An 18818-nucleotide genomic window follows, 5' to 3' on the forward strand; every position below is an offset into this window, starting at 1 on the left:
CCTGAGCCTGAATTGATTCAATCTTTGCAGGTTAGTCTAACCTGGCTAGGCTAAATCACTTTGTAACTGTACAGACATCCCCCCTGAACTGAAATAATGCTGGCATATGCCTGCAATGGCTCAGGCTGGAAGCTGGAGGGTGCTAAAGCACTGGGCTGAGCTGAGGGGGGCATGGCCAGGCCCCAGCACAACACTGTGATTAAGGAGGGGTCCTTCCCCTTCCTTGATAACAGAGCATTTATCAGCTCTGTTATCAGCATTTACCACCCCATCAGAAAAGAAAGGCCTTGGTCAAGCTCTTCTTAAACAGTTTTTTCCAAAGGAAGGACTGCAGGGACATTACCGGCTGAGCTGTTGATTAGCTCTAAAAAGCCCTAAATCTATGCTGTCCTATCTGCTTTACACAGTATTAGCTAGCATACCACATGCTGGCTAGGTCCGTGCTGTGGGAGAGAAGAGGGAGGGATCTCTGTTTAAGCAGCAAGTGGTGAGAGGGGGAAGGGGGACATGGGGAAGCAAGCAGCCCCTGCTGAACCTGCAAGTCTCTGTCAGAGCTCCAGCCATGGAGCAGAGGGGAGGGGCCAGCCCTGCTGTGAAGGAGAGAGCCCCATCCAGCCCAGAGAGTATGCCAGGATGCTGGGGGAGTCTGGTTTAGCTTAAACCAGCAAAGGGTCTGGGACAGACATTACATAAACTGGTTTGACCCAAATCATTTAAGTCTGGTACTACATTCAACTAGGTTTATCTCAAACCAGTTTCAGCCATTTTCAAACTGGTTTATATGCACTGAATGTCTGTTCTGTTACAGGTTTAAACCAGCTTCTGATCACTTAAACCAGTTTATATGTAATGTAATGTCTGTCCCTACCCTTAAGGGTCAGTTCAGTATTAAAGAGCATTTCCCTATTGTCAGTACCGTGGCAAGGAAGTTTGGTGCCCAGGACAAAGCCTGCAGTGGCCGCCCACCCTCACCCTGTGCACAGATCTGGGGGCCACATGCCCCCCCATGCTTGCCCAGGAGTGCATGCGACAGCAGGAGCCGCCCTCCCCCCATCCCCGCACCTCCCCAAACAAGCCGCTTGCAGCTCTGTCCCATGCCCTTCCCCAGCTGGGCAGTGCCTGTTGGCACCCCTTCACATCAGTGCCCAGAGTGGTCGCCCTGCTCGCCCCCCACCCCCCCTTGCTATTGCACTGCCTATTGTCCTGTGTTGCCTAATGAAAATTATAGTTCAAGCCCCCATTTTTCTTAGTAGGCTGCTCTCCTTAACCTGACCACATCACCTGTAAGGCAGTACAGTCTCCCTTCTGACCAAGGAGTGTGATGCATATGACTGCACAAATACTATGATGGCAGATGCATCATGGGAGTTGCAGTCTGCCCAGGGAGAAAGATGGCATCAGACTGCTGCTCTATAACTCTCATAAAGCAATGCATGGCAGCAAGGTTTTATATGCAGTGTTTTGGGTCAGTTCAACAAACTCAAATGAATTTTTCTATTTGGAGATGTGCCATGGTACTCTGTTTCATTTTAAAGTTGTCAAAGCAAATTGTTTCTCTATTCCCAATTCTATTTTTTTTCTTTTTTTTTCTGCAAAGAAATTCATAATTTCAACTTTTTGTCCTGGTATAGGATGAAAACAAAATTGAACTATCAGAATTTCCCACAGGTTGGAAATTCTTATTTTTTGCTCAACTTCAGATAGAAGACTGTCTCTTTCCAAGAATACAAGGACTTTTTGCTGAACTAACCCTATTAGAGTTTTGTGAGCATTGCTTATGGAAACCTGTCACACAGGAATTGCAGAACAGGGTTTATTCTAGTGCTTGTTTTATTCCTGCATGAGTGTGCCTAAGGAACTGTCTACATAAGAACATAATCCCCCACTTGGAACATATTCCTTCAAGGTTCCTGTAGACCACAGTGAGAATTGGGAGATCATAAGGGAAGATTTTCAAATGATCTTATTGTTCATTATAGGGCTCAGATTTTTTAAAAAGCTCGTCCTATTTGGGCTCCAGAAGTAGACAGATTTGCAAGAGACCTCAGTAAATTTGATTCACTTTGGATACAGAGCCTTTTTTTCAAAATCTGGCCTCAGTGTTTTCTAATGAATATTTTTTTCACCAGTTTTCCCTAAGATTTTACTCAAGTCCTTGCATTTCTTTGTTGTAGGCCATCATAGTTCAAAAGGGGCTTTTCATGATGGCAGCAGATCTTTTTTCCTCCCTGGTTCTTCTAGATCTGCCTTTCAGGTCAATCACTTTCTTACTGCATGGAATTGTGTCCTCAGGTGTCCTCTCCCTAGTCAAATCCACCTGCTGCAGACATTACAGTTACCAGCTCAAGAATTTAAAAACCAAAAGGAATCACCCATTTAATGTACAGTGGTTTTGACTGATCTCGATCTGTCATTACAGCTGATCTGCACCATAAACTGATCTGCCATAGCTGACTTTTCCCTAGAGCAAGAAGCCTCTCCTGTTCTCTTGTGCATATGTTCTGAACTTTAAAATGAGCTTCCACTGTTTGAAGGGACAGGGAACCAATTTTGCATTAGTAGTTTGATTGGTGCCTTATTTCACAGCAACCAACTTGCATTTCAGATAATTCTAATTCTTCAAGTTATAAGTGTTAAAAGAGAAATATAAGGCATAAGTAATTAGGAAAGATCAACAATTCTGGCTTTCTGAGCAATTGAGCAAAAAATTGCAAAGATTAAAAATACACCACCTACTGGGTCCAATGTTACCTTTCCCCCTGAGCCACCATCAGGCTTGAACATGAGTTGTAGCTCATCAGTTCTACCATTGTAGAAAATAGTCAGTTTTTATGGAACACCAATTAAAGGTTAGCCAGTATTTGCTATGACGTAGGTATCTGTTATCATTAATAGCAAACACAATGAGATAATGGCAGGCTGTCCTTCCATGTCCAAGGGCACGTGGTGGAATACAAGCATATCCAGGGGTATAGTTTGGTAAGTGGATAGTCATGGCTGCCAAGAACGGTATGCAGTGTAATCTCGAGTTGGTGCATAGGGCTGGTAACACTTGTTCTTTGGGCCTTGAGGATGTCGGGGAGTCATATTCATGTAGTCACTCTGGAGGATTCGGTTCTTCTTGTTTTTCAGCTGCAAGGGTGGGGGAAGTGTGAAAATAATTCTGCAGTTAGTTTTTCATGCATGGGATGCATAATTAAAACAAAACAAGCCAAAACAAGTGGTGTGCAAGAAGCTTGGTGTTCTCTAGTACGAAGCAAGTCATTCATAATGAATTTAGTTTTTCCTCTTTTTCAGTTAACAGTTGGCTGTGATATCAAACATATTCCCCACTCAAAATTATTTCTTCAGGCCCTGGATTAGGGAAACATATGTATTCAAGAAAGCATTTTAGCATGTGCTTAAAGTTAAATCAGTTGGTTTAGAAATCAGAATGAACATTCATATACAATAATCTGTAGTATTTACCCAGATTTAGTGCAAGTCTTTCATTTTATCTGCTGAAAGAATTCTAATATTAGTTTGAAGTAGTAAATGCCCTAAACTATAATGCAAAGATTTTTGTGGATAATTATTGGACCAACTACATGTTTGGGATAGACTTGGACAAGCTTTTGGGTACCACAGTACACTTTTCAGGTCTTAGTGCCTATTTCCTGGACTATCACTGCTAGAACGTAACTTCAGCATTACCTTAAACTAGGATTACATTGTAGCTTCTTTGACAATCACGTTCTTAACTGATAGATGACTCAGCAAAAGCAAAAGCAAAAACAAGTGCAATCAGCATGGGGTTCCCCTGGTTTATTACTAGAAATTTTTTAACAAGTTAACGTAAGCAAAAAAGGAGTACCAGAAAATGCCCCTGCCTGTATGTAACTGTGCAGTCCTGCCCTCATATCTCTGTCCTGAAAAGGCAATTCATAAACTGTTTGAGCACCTGATCAAGGGGAAAAGGAAGTAGAGTTGAACTGTATCTTAGTTATCTACCTATTTTGCCCCAAAACCATCCATATTATTAATAGACTTTTGCCTCATCACGCTATTGTGGGGCTGAAAAGTATTATTCCCATTTTAGAGATTCAGAACAGAAGCACAGAGCAAATTAAGTGATTTGTCTAAAGTCACAGGGGAAATCTGTGATCTCTTGAATTAATGGTGTTCAGCCTTCCTGCCCCACAGGCTGAATAAGTGGTGCAGGGCCAACCTGAAGGTGGGGTTGATCCACAGGCCTGATTCAGCATGAGTTCAGCACCTGGTATTGGTCTGTGGATGTGATGCAGTATGGGGGTCCAGCTCCATGCACCAGACCTCACCAGAGAGTGACTCTACAAACCAGATGCAGTTTTGGGGCAACTCTGGGTGCTGCAGCAAATAATGCCACAATCGCTCCCCAACCGCCAAATTTCTGGATCCACAAGGAGCCCCACTGGCTATGTAACATAGCCACATGGACCAGATTTGGCCCAGGGGCTGGAGGTTGAGCAACACTGCCCTGAGTCATTTGCTAGTAGCCTAGTTAATAGATTATTCTAACCCAGGTCAAACCCTTCTTAATTAATGACCAGGGAAGGGCTTCCTTCTTTTGGAAGTTTAAGTGGAAAGGGGAAGTTGCATACATCCAACTCAGCCTTCTCAGCTTTTCTATATCTCACTGAAGGCTAGTCTCTAGAACAATTTGTCAAAACAGCGTATACCTGTGAGTTGCCTATATATACATACAAAAAAGAGATTTTTAAATCTAGAATACTTAACTAAAAAAAATTGATCAGTAAGTATCAGTACCTTGAAACAATAGCAATACATAAAGAGCAGTTATATTTTTGCTGCCATTTTGGGATGGAGTTCCCCAGTTGTACACTTACTTGATTTTGCAGCTATTGAGGTGCCACAGAAATTAACAGAAAAAAATGGTGTTTCAAACATTAAATTCCTGATAGAGGTATGTGCACAAATTATTCTGCATTATAAGCTTTATTGGAAAATGGTAGCTGATGATACAGTGACTGCAATTCTAGCCTTAGTTATGTACTAATCTAATTGACTTGGAGAGGAGTTGCACAGATGAATCATGGGCAAATTTACATTTTATACATACAAGATGGGCAAGTTAGTTACCATGAGATTTTCTGAATTTAAAGTAGTAAATGTGACATTATATTTATGCAACTCTGTGATGATAAATTATATTACATATTATATCAGCTATACCACAGTATAGTCCACTGCATTCCCTGATTTTTACACATGAAGACTCAATGGATCAGGAGGCCTCATCCAGTCCTATGTTCCTGTACCTATAAATTTAAAATTGTCTATCAATTTTTACATGGCTGAAACAGATATTGCAGGTATGAAAAAATGTGTGACTATAACAGAAAAAAAGGAGGCAAGTAAGTTTTTCTCCACAGAGGCAGAATTAGTACAAAAGCAGAATAAACCTGTGGCTGAGTTCAAAAACTCAGATGAAGTAGACTTGGCCTGGCTGACAAGTATCATTTTAGGAAACTCATTTAGATCCATCATTTCTAGGCAGCTTTATTAACATTCAAGAGCACTGCAAATATCTAAGCACTCGGACTACCTGTTACCTAGAGCAGGGGTCGGCAATGTTTTCCAGTGGGGAACTGAAATGACCTATCATAGGTCTGAGACAGGTGGGCACTAGGACCTGGCAGCCTGCATTGCTTCTCCCTGCCTCCTGGCTGCATTGCAGCACAAGGGAGAGCCCCCACTCCATCAGAGCCTGTGCTGCCTGACTATGGCACAGTGTAGGGAGAGCTGCCCCTCTGCCAAAGTCCCTACTGCATAGCTGTGGCATGGTGCAAGTAAAACGCTCCTGCTGCCAAATACTACTGAAGCCATGGCTCTGCAGGCCAGATCCAAAGGCTCTTCGGGCTATAGGTTCCCAACCACTGATCTAGAACAATGATTTCCCAACAAGATAAATCCAGAGATTTCAAACAGGAATCCATAGTGTTAAAAATATTCTGATCTGCTGTGGGCTTTCTGAGTTCTTTGCAAAAGAATTGCTCTAGTATTTTTCTGTAGTTAAAAATGAGTGAAAACTAAAAGCTAGCATTTTTGGAGGGGTGCCTTGAGAACCAGTGATGAAGAGCAATAGTTTTCAACCTTTTTTCATTTGCGGGCCCTAAAAAATTTCGAATGGAGGTGCAGATGCCTTGGAAATTTCAAATGGAGGTGCATACACCTTTGAATTATAAGTGTGGATATTCGCATATTTTTATTGATCATTGGCATCTTTCACAGACCCCTTAGATATACTGTGCAGACCCTCATGGGTCTGCAGGCTACAGGTTGAAAACCACTGAGCTAGAGGATACCAACAGCTACAGAAGCCCCAGGTAAAAACTTATTATGAGGCAAAAGTAGCAGAGAAGCAGAGTTCAGCATGGTCATTCTCCTTTGGAAAGGGTGTTCTCTTAGTGACAACCAGTACATGTTTCAGTTTTCCTCTAACATATTCAGAGCAAAGTGGTACTATAACCTAACTTTATATTTTCTTATGGCCATATCTGATCAGGTTTGGACATCATTAGGAAGCCTCCTTGCAACAAACACCTCTACTTTATGGCACAATTAGTTCAACTGTGACTTTGATAAGCAATGGAAGTGAGTCCCTGTACACATGTTGGATTTAATCTGAAAAGGGGGAACTGCAGCCAGGTTGCTTTGTAATTAGTTGAAAATACATATTTAAACTCAGTGATACAAGGAAAAGGCAGATTGGAAGCAGAAAAAAAATATCTTATACAGCTACGTGGTACACAATATGGAAGATCACACTCCCTAGAATGTTTCACCTCCCTAGAAGAGGGCACCTGCTGCCTCCATGACAGCATCCCCTTCACCCTTCTCCTGCATCCTGCAGTTCTGGTTTCTGACCAGGCAGAAAACATTAAATCATTGTCCCTAAATTGGAGTTACTAATGAAAAAAGGAAGATGACTATGTAGGAGCACGGCAAAGACAGCATGAAAAGGCTGCTATGTAGGCACATAAAGAAAGGGAAAACAATATTCTCTTACCGAACAGTGAATACAGGCTACAGTTATTATTATACTGTAGATAGCAAAAACTCCAATTGCTGCTGCCATAAGCCAAAAGTATCTTGTAGACTGAAGTTCTGATTGTTGGAAGGGCACGTCTTAAAGAAAGAGAATAAGAAAACTTCAAGTACATAAAATCAATACCTAATCTCAATTTATTTACTCATGTCTCAGCCATCTTCCATGTATTCTGACCAACAGATAAAAAACATAGACAAAAAGCAGCTAGATTATCAGTATATGATCTGGGGTAGAAGAATGTTGTCTTCTCTGAGACATCCATTTTGTACCTGACGTTACTGTGGGCTATAGCATTAGGGTGTGCACTGAAGGAAAAGAATATTGGACAATTATGGTTTCATGGCTTACCTCTCACATGGATGATAGTTCCATTGCTCTTGTCACTGCAGACATAAGGAGGTGGATACATGACCTCAATTTTGCAGAAGTAAATATCAGTGTGGTTGGGATTCATGTTTGAAAGGTTGAAGATTACATGCTTCTTTTGATCATCCTGATAACCATGGCAGGTGAAACCATTAGTTGACTGGGTATTGTTACCTTTGGTTATATTCCATGAAACAAAGCAGACTTCAACTGCACTGTCTGTTCCTTTATGTAACGAAGCTCTGAATTCCTTCCCAGTTCCATTATAAGTATAGTTGCAGACCAAAGTAGCGGTTTTGTTATCTACTCTGAGCACAGGACGCTGTGTCACTAAAATCTTGTTTTCTGGGTGGGATAATGGAAACATTTATTTAAAAATATAGTATATGACTTCAAAATCACACAACAATTAGAGCATCTGATCTATGCTCCTGCACTAACTGAGACTATGATTCTACCAATGAATACCCTGACCACTAGTCTACAGTCAGCCTTGCTTGACATCTTCTTGCTACAGCTTTTCCACTTTGTAGGAATAGTTAAATATACATTGGACTAGAGTGAGAGAGAGAGAATGAGCAAGGACAGTAGTGCAGATGGAAGCCTGCTTTTCTTACCATTTAACACATGAGGTCCTAGCTTCCGTTCTGGTTATGTTGCACCAGTTTTTTTTCATATGGTTGGATGAAGGAAAGTTCCAACCTGGAATATGTATATACCATGCTTTTTCTATCCACCGTATACATTTAAAAACATTCAAATTATAGACCTTGCAATACAAAAACAGCCTTTGTAAAGGCAGATTGCTTCCTGGTAGAACACACGTCACTTATGCAATTCCATGGGATTGAACCTGGTATTGCTAACCCTAAATACATCCCTCTCACTAGCACCTGCAGGAAAATCTTAGCATTTTATGTGGACTAGATAATGACACAAGGTTGGTGGCATGTTAGCAGTTGTCACAGTAATGGTCTGCAAATATATTTTATATCAAGGCATTATTCCCTTTGATCTGACTGGCCTAAAGGTTTCCTGCATAAACAGGAAATGTTTACTGTCATCTCAATCTCTGTACTACAATGTGTGAAGAGTCAAAACACTGAAAGAACTGTGCATGAAGCAGTCCTTCTACAAGGGAAGTGGTTTTTCCCACTTGATACCTTGCTTTGCTTTTCTGGAAAGAAGCAAAAAGAAGATTTAGCTCCTAAACCATTTTGGGGAAGGAGTAACTTACCAGGTGTAAGACTTGCCACAATCTGTTTTAGCAGGTATATGACCAAGCAAATCTCATGTAAGGGTCACTTCTAACTGGGGAATGGTAAGGGAAGGTCATATTCACTTGGACAAAATGTTTAAAACGTCCTTGCAGGCTCTGGCAGAACTATCAGCACAGTCCTGGGGAAGGATAATGAGGACACCTTTTCCTGCCCCTGGTTATGGCCTCTACTGTAAAATCTATATTCCTTCCCCACTATCTTTGGTATCTAAGAATTCAAGAGCAGTAAGAGAGTAATGGAGTATGTAAAAGCTCCCAGAAAATGAGAATTTAGTTTTGTCATATATAAATGTCAAGCTTTCTGTATTTGAAAGCTTTCTGTATTTGAAATGTGATTGTGATTTGTCCAGATAAAGACAAAACTGAGACTTTTGGAAATTGTTTTCCACAAGAAAGGAAAGTGAGAGTGAGCACATTCACATATGCCAGGGGCTAGGGCTCTGCCCTGGGATGAGAGATGAAGTTCTCTCTCGGACTGCTTTAGATCATGGTCTTTAATCTGCATCTCTCACATCTTACAACAGTGCCTCCAAGCTGGTGAACTACAGAGTCACCTGTATACTTAATCCCTACTCTAACTTGAGTAGAGGAAGGACTTGGACTTGGGTCTTCAATATATAAGGTGAGTGGCCAGACCATTTGCTTAATGTAGGTTCTCTTCGCCTATGACATGCCAAGCCTCCACCCTTGAAATGTTATACTGGACATAAGAAGCTTTCTCAGCAAAGTGTTGTCAAAACAGGTAGACTTCCACAGGTTTAAAGTTCCCAACAGTTCTAGTCAGATCTAAACCTGTGACCGTCTGGAAGACCTTGTTCGGTTCCCATTCCTCAGCTTCCTAGTTGAATGGCAGGAGAGTGAGTGAAGCTCCCTTCATCACCCACCAATGAATTTCTAGAGGCACAGAAGGGGAACCAATAGCTTTCAGTATTGCACATACTGACCTACCAGCCGTTGGAAAATATCAGTTGAGAAAAATAAAGGGAATAGCTGGAGATGGGGACTAAAATAGAAGGTAGAAGAAACATGGAGCACCTTGAGAGGAATTGTCCAGGACGGGAGTGGGTATGTCTGTCAACACCAGATACAGGGAGTGAATAATAAAAGCAACCCTCCCATTGGTACTCTGAACATACGTAAGATGAGTACCTCCTCATAGCCAACATAGATTGCTAGCCACCTCACTACTGCCAAAGCTGACCACTCTCCCATTCTGAGAATGGGCTGCCAGCGCCCAGGTCTTTGTGCTGCTTGTGGAAGGGGAAAGTATGGGACAGAGAGAGCTACCCTACTAGCTCTGCAGAGCCCTCCTCGCCAGCACAGGAACAGAAGATTCTGGCCTCTTGCTCCACCATATCTAGCATCAAAGCTGCCAAAACTCAGAATTTTCATTACATCGGAAACTCCAGAATTTTGAAATTCTTTTTCTGGTTTGGAATCAAAATGTCTATTTTCAAAATCTCCCACAGAAAGGGCATCCCCCAAACACAGATCCTGGAGTCCAGTGCTTGTTAATGAGAGAGGTCTGTCAGGACCCACGCTGCAGTTCAACAAATTTTCATTGAAACTTGGATATTTCAGCGAAATATTTCAGTTTCATCAAATCAGCCTTTTCTGACAAAGCTAATTTTAATCAAGTGTGGTTTTAAAATGAGTTTGCACTTAGTTTAGTTAGGATTTAGCACTTTTAAAAATGTAGTGACTGGTTATATTTTTGCTAGCTGGAAAAAATCAGCCATGATCAGGGTTGGTGTGCAAAATACCATACTTTTCTCTCTCCACCCCCCCCAACAAAATAATTCTGTATTTGCCACATCTTGGTTCTAGGAATCCTATGGGGATGAAGTCTTTCCTCATTTTTGGATGACTGGAGAAAAAAGACTTTCAGCAAAATATCTGTATTCTTATTTGTCCTGCAGTAGCACCTGGAATTGGGGCTTCATGGTCATGGGGGTTATATCCTCATAATAAAGAGATATTTTGCAGCCCAGTAAGCTTACAGTATGAGAAGGTATCCTTAAGCTGAATCTTACCAAAGCATCAGCAAACTAGAAAAGTGCTTCTCTCACAAATATGTATGAGAAGAAAGAGGATGCTGTGGGGCAGACCTTTTTAGGTAATTACTGTGGCAAAGAAAACCAATCTAATGTCTCATTAGAGAAGCCACAGAAGGTACCATTTAAACTGGCTGAATGACCTTAGTAACTTTCCACAGTACTTTGCTGCTATAGCCTAGACTCATTCTGATGCGTAGTATGTATTGCCAAGTACCTTGAACTTTTTTACCTAATTGCACTGTCACCCACAGCAATGTGTTTATAACAGCATGAGTTTAGAATCTATTGATGCTCCTTCCTAAGGTATATTTCTTAAAATCATTTCCCACTTCTTCGACCTACAGCCAAATCTCTTAGCCCTGCAATGCAAACTAGATGTTATGAACATGTTCTGTAGTTTCTTATTCAGGCACATGGAATATAGAAACAACAGGGTGAACAAAAGTTATTTCATAGGTCAGTAGATGCGGAAAGTTCACAGGTGACTTGTTCAGCCCTGTTTACAGGGTCTGCTATAAAAGGTGGCTCTGCTGTATCAAATCACCAACTCAGATCACATATGAAAGTACATATCTCCATAACAATGGATTGATGTGTCTTTCCATATTGTAAAAGAAATTATTGCTCATGAAAGCAAAGTGCATTAGATGAGCCATAATACAAGCGAGTGCCCCACTTAACTCACAGCTCTATCCAGGTTCCAGAATCTTGATCTGCTATAGTCCTGCTATCCTAGTCTTGTGTTTCAGTGTATTGGGGAAAAGCAGCCGTGCCAAAACGTGTATTAGTTCCATGAGAAAATAAGATTAGGCCATCAATTTCTAATTTTATTTGTGACCTGAATAGGATTTGAATAAATCCTCAATGGGAGCTAAACCAATAGGATTTCAAACTAGCACTCTAAAAGACTTGGAGGGATCAAATGTTGCGCCAGTAAAGTTCAGGTTTATCTTGTCTTTAAGAATTTTTTTTCTCATAAATGTCATTTGGGCTTTGTAAAAAATGATGGAACACTGAACCATTTAGAAAGTGTTTTCATTTTTGTGTATTTTCCCCATAAATAAGGTTATAATTGCTGTTTTCAAAGGTTACTTTCAATTGTGCTATATAATCATAAATAACTATATAGGGTCCTAAATGTATGTGGCATTAACCAACTCAGAAAGCAATGGTTATGAAAAATCACTGTCTACAATTTCAGAAATCAGTAACGCCTGGAGCAGAATAATTAAAATCCGCAGGACATTCTCTATAGCAAAACTGAGTGCCTACCTAAGTGTCTGCAGGACCTTAGATTTTCTGAGTGATTAATGAACATACTCTATGTAAGTTCTCTTAGAGCTTTGTTTACCATGTATCTTCATGTTTAACCTATATCACGCGAGGGGGTAGAACTTCTCATTATGAGAATATATTTAGCAGACATAATGTCAGTAAAACACTGACATTCTGATCTTACATGCTTGCTGCAAGTGAAGCTCCATAGAAGTCATGTGTTGCCAAGAAACAGAAATAGTGAAAACAATGTATGGAAAAATATTTTTTTCCAGAGCTTTCCATGACTCATCAGCAGGGGTTTAAAAATGTTCTACTTTTGATTGGTAAAATAGAGATGAAAAGAGTATTATTCTCCTTTTCTAGAGGGGCATTGACTTCTGTAATTCTTTTGCCAGTAGTAAGAATATGGGAGGAGATTTTGATTGGTTAAATTGTTATTCTTTAAAAACAGAACAGGAAAAAGATCCCTTTGAACTCCTTGGGAAGGGGAAGAACTGAAGGTAACTAAAGAAGAAAGTAATAAGAAAACAAGGTAAATCTGTCCTCTGGCTACTGATCTGTGATACTCAGCTACATTCAGAGTTTTCAGGGTTCTTGGATGGCTAATTCATCCAGCTGCTCTGTGATGTGGGGCCCTTTGGTCACTACAGATATCCATCCTTGCTAATCTCCCTTCCCTTATTTAAAGTACTGTATGAAGAAAGGTAGTCAATGCAAGGAGATATGCTACTGCTTTCATTAAACCCAGTTTTTCAGTTTGCTGAGTCTGGGAGTTTGATCTATTCAGAGAAGAGGAAACGTATTAGTGTCATCCTAATCTTGGGTAATTTAGTTTACCTTGTATAAACACCAGAGATCATTCAACATACCAGTCAGAGGACACTTTTTAACCCAGAAAAACTGTAAGCCAGCAATTTTCCTATAGTACAAGGGTAAGACCATGTGCTTTATATGGTAGTGGGAATCCATAGTGTATTTACAAAATATATTCTGCATAGACAAATATAACCACCTGCTTCTCTGTTAGTCTAGTAAAATAATTCTCCAACTGGGAAGTCTAATAAGAAAAATTTTTAAAATAATGGTGCTAATACAAAGATTATGGTTCAGGTCCAGTATTTGACAAACACACCAGAAATGGTCTAGGTACACTTGATCCTGCCTCAGAGGAGGGGTATATAGTAAAGGATTTCTTGAGATGCCAACCCCAATCTTACATTTCTATGATTTTAGGTGAAGCATCCTGTGAGGTAGGTTTTTTTCAGTAAGAAAATGGAACAGATTCTGCAGTTTTTAAGCAGACAGCATTCTCATTTATTTTAATGGATGTTTGACTGCAAAACTTGGATCACTCTTAATACTGACCTCTTATTAAGCCTCTCTCATCTTAGGATCAACTTTAATATTGTGCACTTATTAAGCCTCTATAATCTTAGGAGCTAAAGTGCAGATGAAACGAGCAAAAAATCAGAACCTGAATAAGCCTCAAACATATATGCTTCTTTAAGCATTTGTGTAGTCCCAAAGAAGCTATTATAACAAGTGAAATACTTAATCATGGCCACAGGCAGTGTGCTTGTGTACTATTAAACTATATAATATAACATAGTATATTTCATTATATACAGCATGCCACAATTCAAAAGATTTGCTTAAAAGCTGCTGACACCTCATGGATATTTTTTTAACTGTTCAACACCTCATGCTGCTGTCCCCTTCCTGTAGTCACTGTCATCTCTGCTAGCACAGCTGCCTGCTGGGGGAATAATTATGATGTTTCAAAGAAGGAGTTTATAACAACAGGAGAGGAATAAGGAGGAAAAAAGGAAATGAATTCTTAAGAATTACAGAACTTGAACAAGTTTAGTGCAGGACAATAGATTTGTGTTTCTTTTTTCCTGTAAATATACAAAATGCTGACACACAGAGTAGACCTGACAATATGAAATACTTTGAGTTGAAATTATCCTAGCAAAAAATATCATCTTTTGCATTGCTTGGCATTTGATATACCCCGTGAAAAGATCTGGCAGTTACGAAGTTACTAAAGCTGCATTGTAGAGGTGATAATAAGACAGAGTAAGCACAGCCACAACAACTGAAATTCTAAAAAGTTTCAGTAACACTTCAGGGTTTCTAAATAGGCAAATAATCATTTTTGTTTTCAGAGGGAGATTAAGTTTTAATATGCACCAGTTGATTGTGGAAAAAACAGCTTGTTCTCAATAAGCAACTGTTTTTTTGCTTATTATGTTTGTTCATTTTCAGTCCTACTGACTGGGGTCAACTCACAGGACAATTAGGGATGCCCATTGGACTCCTGAGCTTGCAAAAATATGCAAGGAGGAAATCACTTTCATAAAAACCATTTTGATACCAAAAATAAAGAAAAGCTATCCAATGTTCAAAATTAAGAAATGCCAGAAGGCAAATGTACCCTAGGCTATGTTATGCCATTTCAAAACATGTCCTAACTGAGGTTAAATAAAAAGAAATTCTGAAGACCAAATTTGGAGAACACCGTGATTTTAAAAAGTTGTATTTGTATCCGTTTTATCAGCATGAAATATCAGTTCCCATGCATCCAATTGCAATATAATGTAGGATATTTGCATTTAAAGCTGCCCTTATAGTCCCAAAATAATAAAAAATGTAATGGAGAGGATCAAAATGGTTTACCTGTTACATCAACGACTTGAATGATGCTGAGAGCAGTGAGTATCCAGAGTATCATGGTGATAATGGTGGGCTGGAAACCTTGACCCCACCCCCTGAAAGACCTACAATAGACTGCACCACAAGGCAGCCTGGTGGGTTTAAGCAGCTCAGTCACTTGTACATTCTCTTTCTTCCTATTACTCCCTCAGTAGCACATGATATACACCCAAGTGAAACCACTATAATGGCAACATTTCAAACAGGAAGTTAAATTTTTTTGATGACTTTATCATTTCATGTTTAGGGAGCCTCATGTCTTTTCGTTAAGATGGAAAGCTTGTCTTTGGTTAACCTGCACATTATATGAGGAAATGGGAGCCCCTCTGTTGACATTAAGCCCCATGAGGGATCTAGTATTTGGGGTCTTGCAATTTGTTTCTGTTAGATGGGGAAATAGAGGGTAACATTTATTGGTGCAGTCCCATTTATTTATAAAGACTGTACACAGTGTCTTGTTTTCCTGAATATAGTAGCTCAGGCTATTTGTTTGTTCTTGATTTCCAAGTTTGCCTCTCCTGTGAGTCATGTGTCCAAGGAGCCCTTTCTGTCTGCTTCTTCTCCAGGCCATGATCAGAACTATTTGTCTTTCTGTTTGCAGGTTATAATCCATGATCTCTCCCTCACACAGTTTGTCCAACAGTCCCCTAGCCTTGGCCCCCTGTTTGCAGCTAGTCCCTACGAAATCCATCAGACATTGCTCAGACTTCACCATTAAGCCCAGTTCCTGGGATGATAGCTTCCTGTTGTTTCCAGGTGTTTTTACTTAAAAAGCCATTCAGTTTCTCCGCATGTTTAGGCTAAAAGACCTGCTTGATGGCAACCATTAATACCTTCCAGAGTAACATCATCCATCTCCTCTCTGCTCTTCACCCTCTTGACATTTTAAATGGTGACACCCTGTATGAAATATCCTGGACTGAAAGAAAAGTTAAAATTTACACAAACTTAACTGCATGCACAGTGTCTTTCTGTCGGACATTGCACATCATGAATGAAATCAATTTGGAATCAACCCATCCATTTCTCCTTGCAGCAATCCAGTCTCTGCTTGATGTCCCTTCAGCCAACTGAAGAACTCCTTCTGGCAGGCTCCTAAACAGCCGGCATTTTTTCTGTTGTGTCTGCCAGCTGAGGTAAACTGTGTTCTGATGAGTAACTTATCACCAGGGATCTGGGTTTTCCGTTTCCCATTTAAAAAAAACATGGATTTTCCCCTTTAAAGGGGAAAAATGCAGATGTTGCTCTTTAAAGGAGAAAAACCTAGATTTTCCCCCTTTGAATCAGGAAACAATGAGTTTCCCCTTGCAGGTTGGCAGAGTTCCAGACTGCAAGGAGCTGCTTGGAGCCGGGGGGAGCAGGGAGAGGCAGGGGCCGCCACATGCAGGTACACACACACACGGCTGACAGTACAGACAGGAAGGGTGGTGGAAGCAAACTAGGCAGCCGGATACAGGTAAACCTATGGGATTAGAGGGCCAGGGCTTGGGAATTGTCGAGGGGGCTTGGGGGGTAGGAGGGTTGTAGGGCATGTGTGGCAGGAGTGTTTGGAGGGGATATGTGTGGGGAGGGGATGTGGGGCATGTGTGGGGGAGAGAAGGCATGTGTATGTTCCCATGACACACTGCGGGTGCCTACCGGCAGTGGGTGATGTTGTCTGGGTGCTGGGTCTGAGCTGGGGCTGGAGGATCTGAGGCAGCACTTGGTGCCACTGGCAAGCCCAGCTCCATATTGTTGCCAGCAGGGTCCACCCAGAGGCACCTGCCCCTCCAGCGAGGGAAGGAAAAGGGGGGCTCCTTCAGGGGTGGTGGGGAGCTGTGTGGCCAGGCTGGTGGCACCAGGGGCCAGTGCCTGTGCTCTCAGGGGCAGGGGCCGAGGTGGGGTGGCCAGAGGACACTGCCCAGGGGTGTGTGGCTGGGATGCCTGGAACTGTGTGGGAGCCCTAGTCCAGGGTGGGGTAGTGCCACAGGCATCCCCTCCTCCTCCCTCTATACCATGCTGGGGCTGGGCTCGCTCTACCACTGCCCATGCAAAACAACCCTCACCCCTGCGGCTGGGGATGCCAAATCTTGACAGCCATGGCAGCATGACTGGCACGGGGCTCCCAGCAGCAGGAGTACCAAGTCTCTGCCCCTCTCTCTGCCTTCCTATACCATCCCACCAACTGGGCCACAGAGGTGGCTCCTGCCCTGTGCCAGTCCAGTCAGGCTGCAGCCCTGTGGCCCACACTCTGCTGTTGGCACAGAAATCTGGGAAGACATGTGCCCCCCATACCTCCTTAACACATTGCCAATGGCATCGTGTATGCCCATACACCCCCTGCTCCGCACATCCCCATACCACACACACTGGGGGGATGAGGGCAGCTGGGGGCCCCCTCTGATGCTGGGGGTGTAGGGGATTCCAAGTCAGGAGTGAGGGGCACCACCAGAGCCAGGGCAGGTAGGGGACAGTAGGTTGGGAGTGAGGGACACCAGCAGGGATGGGTGCCTGCAGGGCTGAGGGTTTGGGGGGGTGTAAGTCAGGAGTGAGGGGCAGGGCCAGGGAGCTGTGGGTCGGGAGGGGCACCAATGGAGATGGAGGGCTGCAGGTTGGGAGTGAAGGGAACTGGTGGGGGCAGGGAGCTGCAAACTGGGAGTGAGGGGAACGAGCAGGGCCAGGGGGCTGCAGGTCAGGAGTGAGGGGCAATAGTCTGGGGAGGGGGTGCAGGTTGCATGGGAGGGGAATCGGCAGAGCCAAGGCAGGAAGGGGGCTGTAGGTTGGGAGTGCGGGACACCAGTGGGGATGGGCAGCTGCAGGGCTGGGGGTGTAGGAGGACTGTAGGTTAGGAGTTAGGGGCACCAGCAGAGCCAGGGAGCTGTGGGTCAGAAGTGAGGGGCACTGATGGGGATGGAGGGCTGCAGGTTGGGAGTGAAGGGAACTGGCAAGGGCAGGGAGGTGAAGAGCTGGGGGTTGGGAGTGAGGGGCAGCAGCAGTGCCAGGGGGCTGTGGGTCAGGAGTGAGGGGCATTGGCAGGAAGGCAGGGGCCTGTAGGTTGGGAGGGAGGGGCACCAGCAGGGTTGGGGGGGCAGGGAGCTACAGGTCAGAGTGAGGGGCACCAAAACAGCTGGGGTGGGGGACTGTGGGCCAGGAGTGAAGGGCACTGGCAGGGTTAGAGGGGCTATGACTTGGGAGTCAGGGGCAACAGCATGGACAGGGGCAAGGCACCAGCAAGTGAGGGCTGCTCAGTGCCACAAAGCAGCTGGGGAGTGGGGGGGGAGGGGACAGCCCTAAACTGAACCCTCATCCTGGTGAGCAAAGGAGGCAGTGGGAGCTCTGATTTTCCATGATAAAAAAAAAAAACAAAATCGAATGCCAAAATATATAGGGATGTAGAATGTATTTTATTGTAATGATTAAGGCACTGGTAGGCCTCCAAACTACTTTAAAATTCTAATATTATAAAAGCCTAAGTCTCTCTGTCTGTCCCTAATGATTTATTTGTGCTTTGGTTGCCTGACAAACAGCCAATCAGAGTGCAAACAAGTGTTCCAACAGGACCTGGTGGCTGGTGGAGTGCTGCCATGATGGTGGGGACACAGGGGACAGAGGGGGAGTGAGGCCAGCACAGCTGGCCTAGCCCTCCCCCCACCCTGCTCCCTGGAGGCAGGAGCAACGTGGGGCAGGGATCAGGGTTGGGACGCCACGGGGGGGCAGGCAACAGCTCTGGCCTCAGCCCGCCTCTTCCATCGTCGCCACCTACAGGGCCTGATGAGGGACAGTGCAGGGGTGGTAGGGGGAGGAGTGGTCCGACGCAGGTTGGAGGAATAGTGGGTGTGCCATGGTGGTGGTGGGAGGAGGGGAGGAGTGGGCCTGGGCCCCACACAGAGGGGGAGGAGGACCAAGCCCGACATGGTGATGGTGGGAGGAGGGGAGGACTGAGCCTGGGCCCCACATGGAGAGGGAGGAGGACCACTGCTCCCCTCGCCATGGCGGGGAGAAGCCCGCCCGCCATGGCGAGGGGAGCAGTGGGCCCAGGCCGACCTGGCAGTGG

General features: G+C 43.3%; 1 protein-coding gene across 1 annotated transcript; it reads right to left on the minus strand.

The window, feature by feature from the left end:
- Positions 1-1125: 1125 nt before the first annotated feature.
- CD28 (CD28 molecule) lies at positions 1126-14887 on the minus strand. Its single transcript, XM_019523485.1, has 4 exons — positions 14750-14887; positions 7439-7801; positions 7049-7167; positions 1126-3132 (listed from the first exon to the last, which is right to left on the minus strand). The coding sequence occupies exons 1-4, from the start codon at positions 14802-14804 to the stop codon at positions 2992-2994; spliced, it is 678 nt and encodes a 225-aa protein (XP_019379030.1). The 5' UTR covers positions 14805-14887; the 3' UTR covers positions 1126-2991.
- Between the last annotated feature and the right edge of the window lie 3931 nt (positions 14888-18818).

This window comes from Gavialis gangeticus, unplaced genomic scaffold (genome assembly GCF_001723915.1).
Source record: "Gavialis gangeticus isolate Ggan-Ray unplaced genomic scaffold, GavGan_comp1, whole genome shotgun sequence".
In the NCBI taxonomy this organism is placed as follows: domain Eukaryota; kingdom Metazoa; phylum Chordata; order Crocodylia; family Gavialidae; genus Gavialis; species Gavialis gangeticus.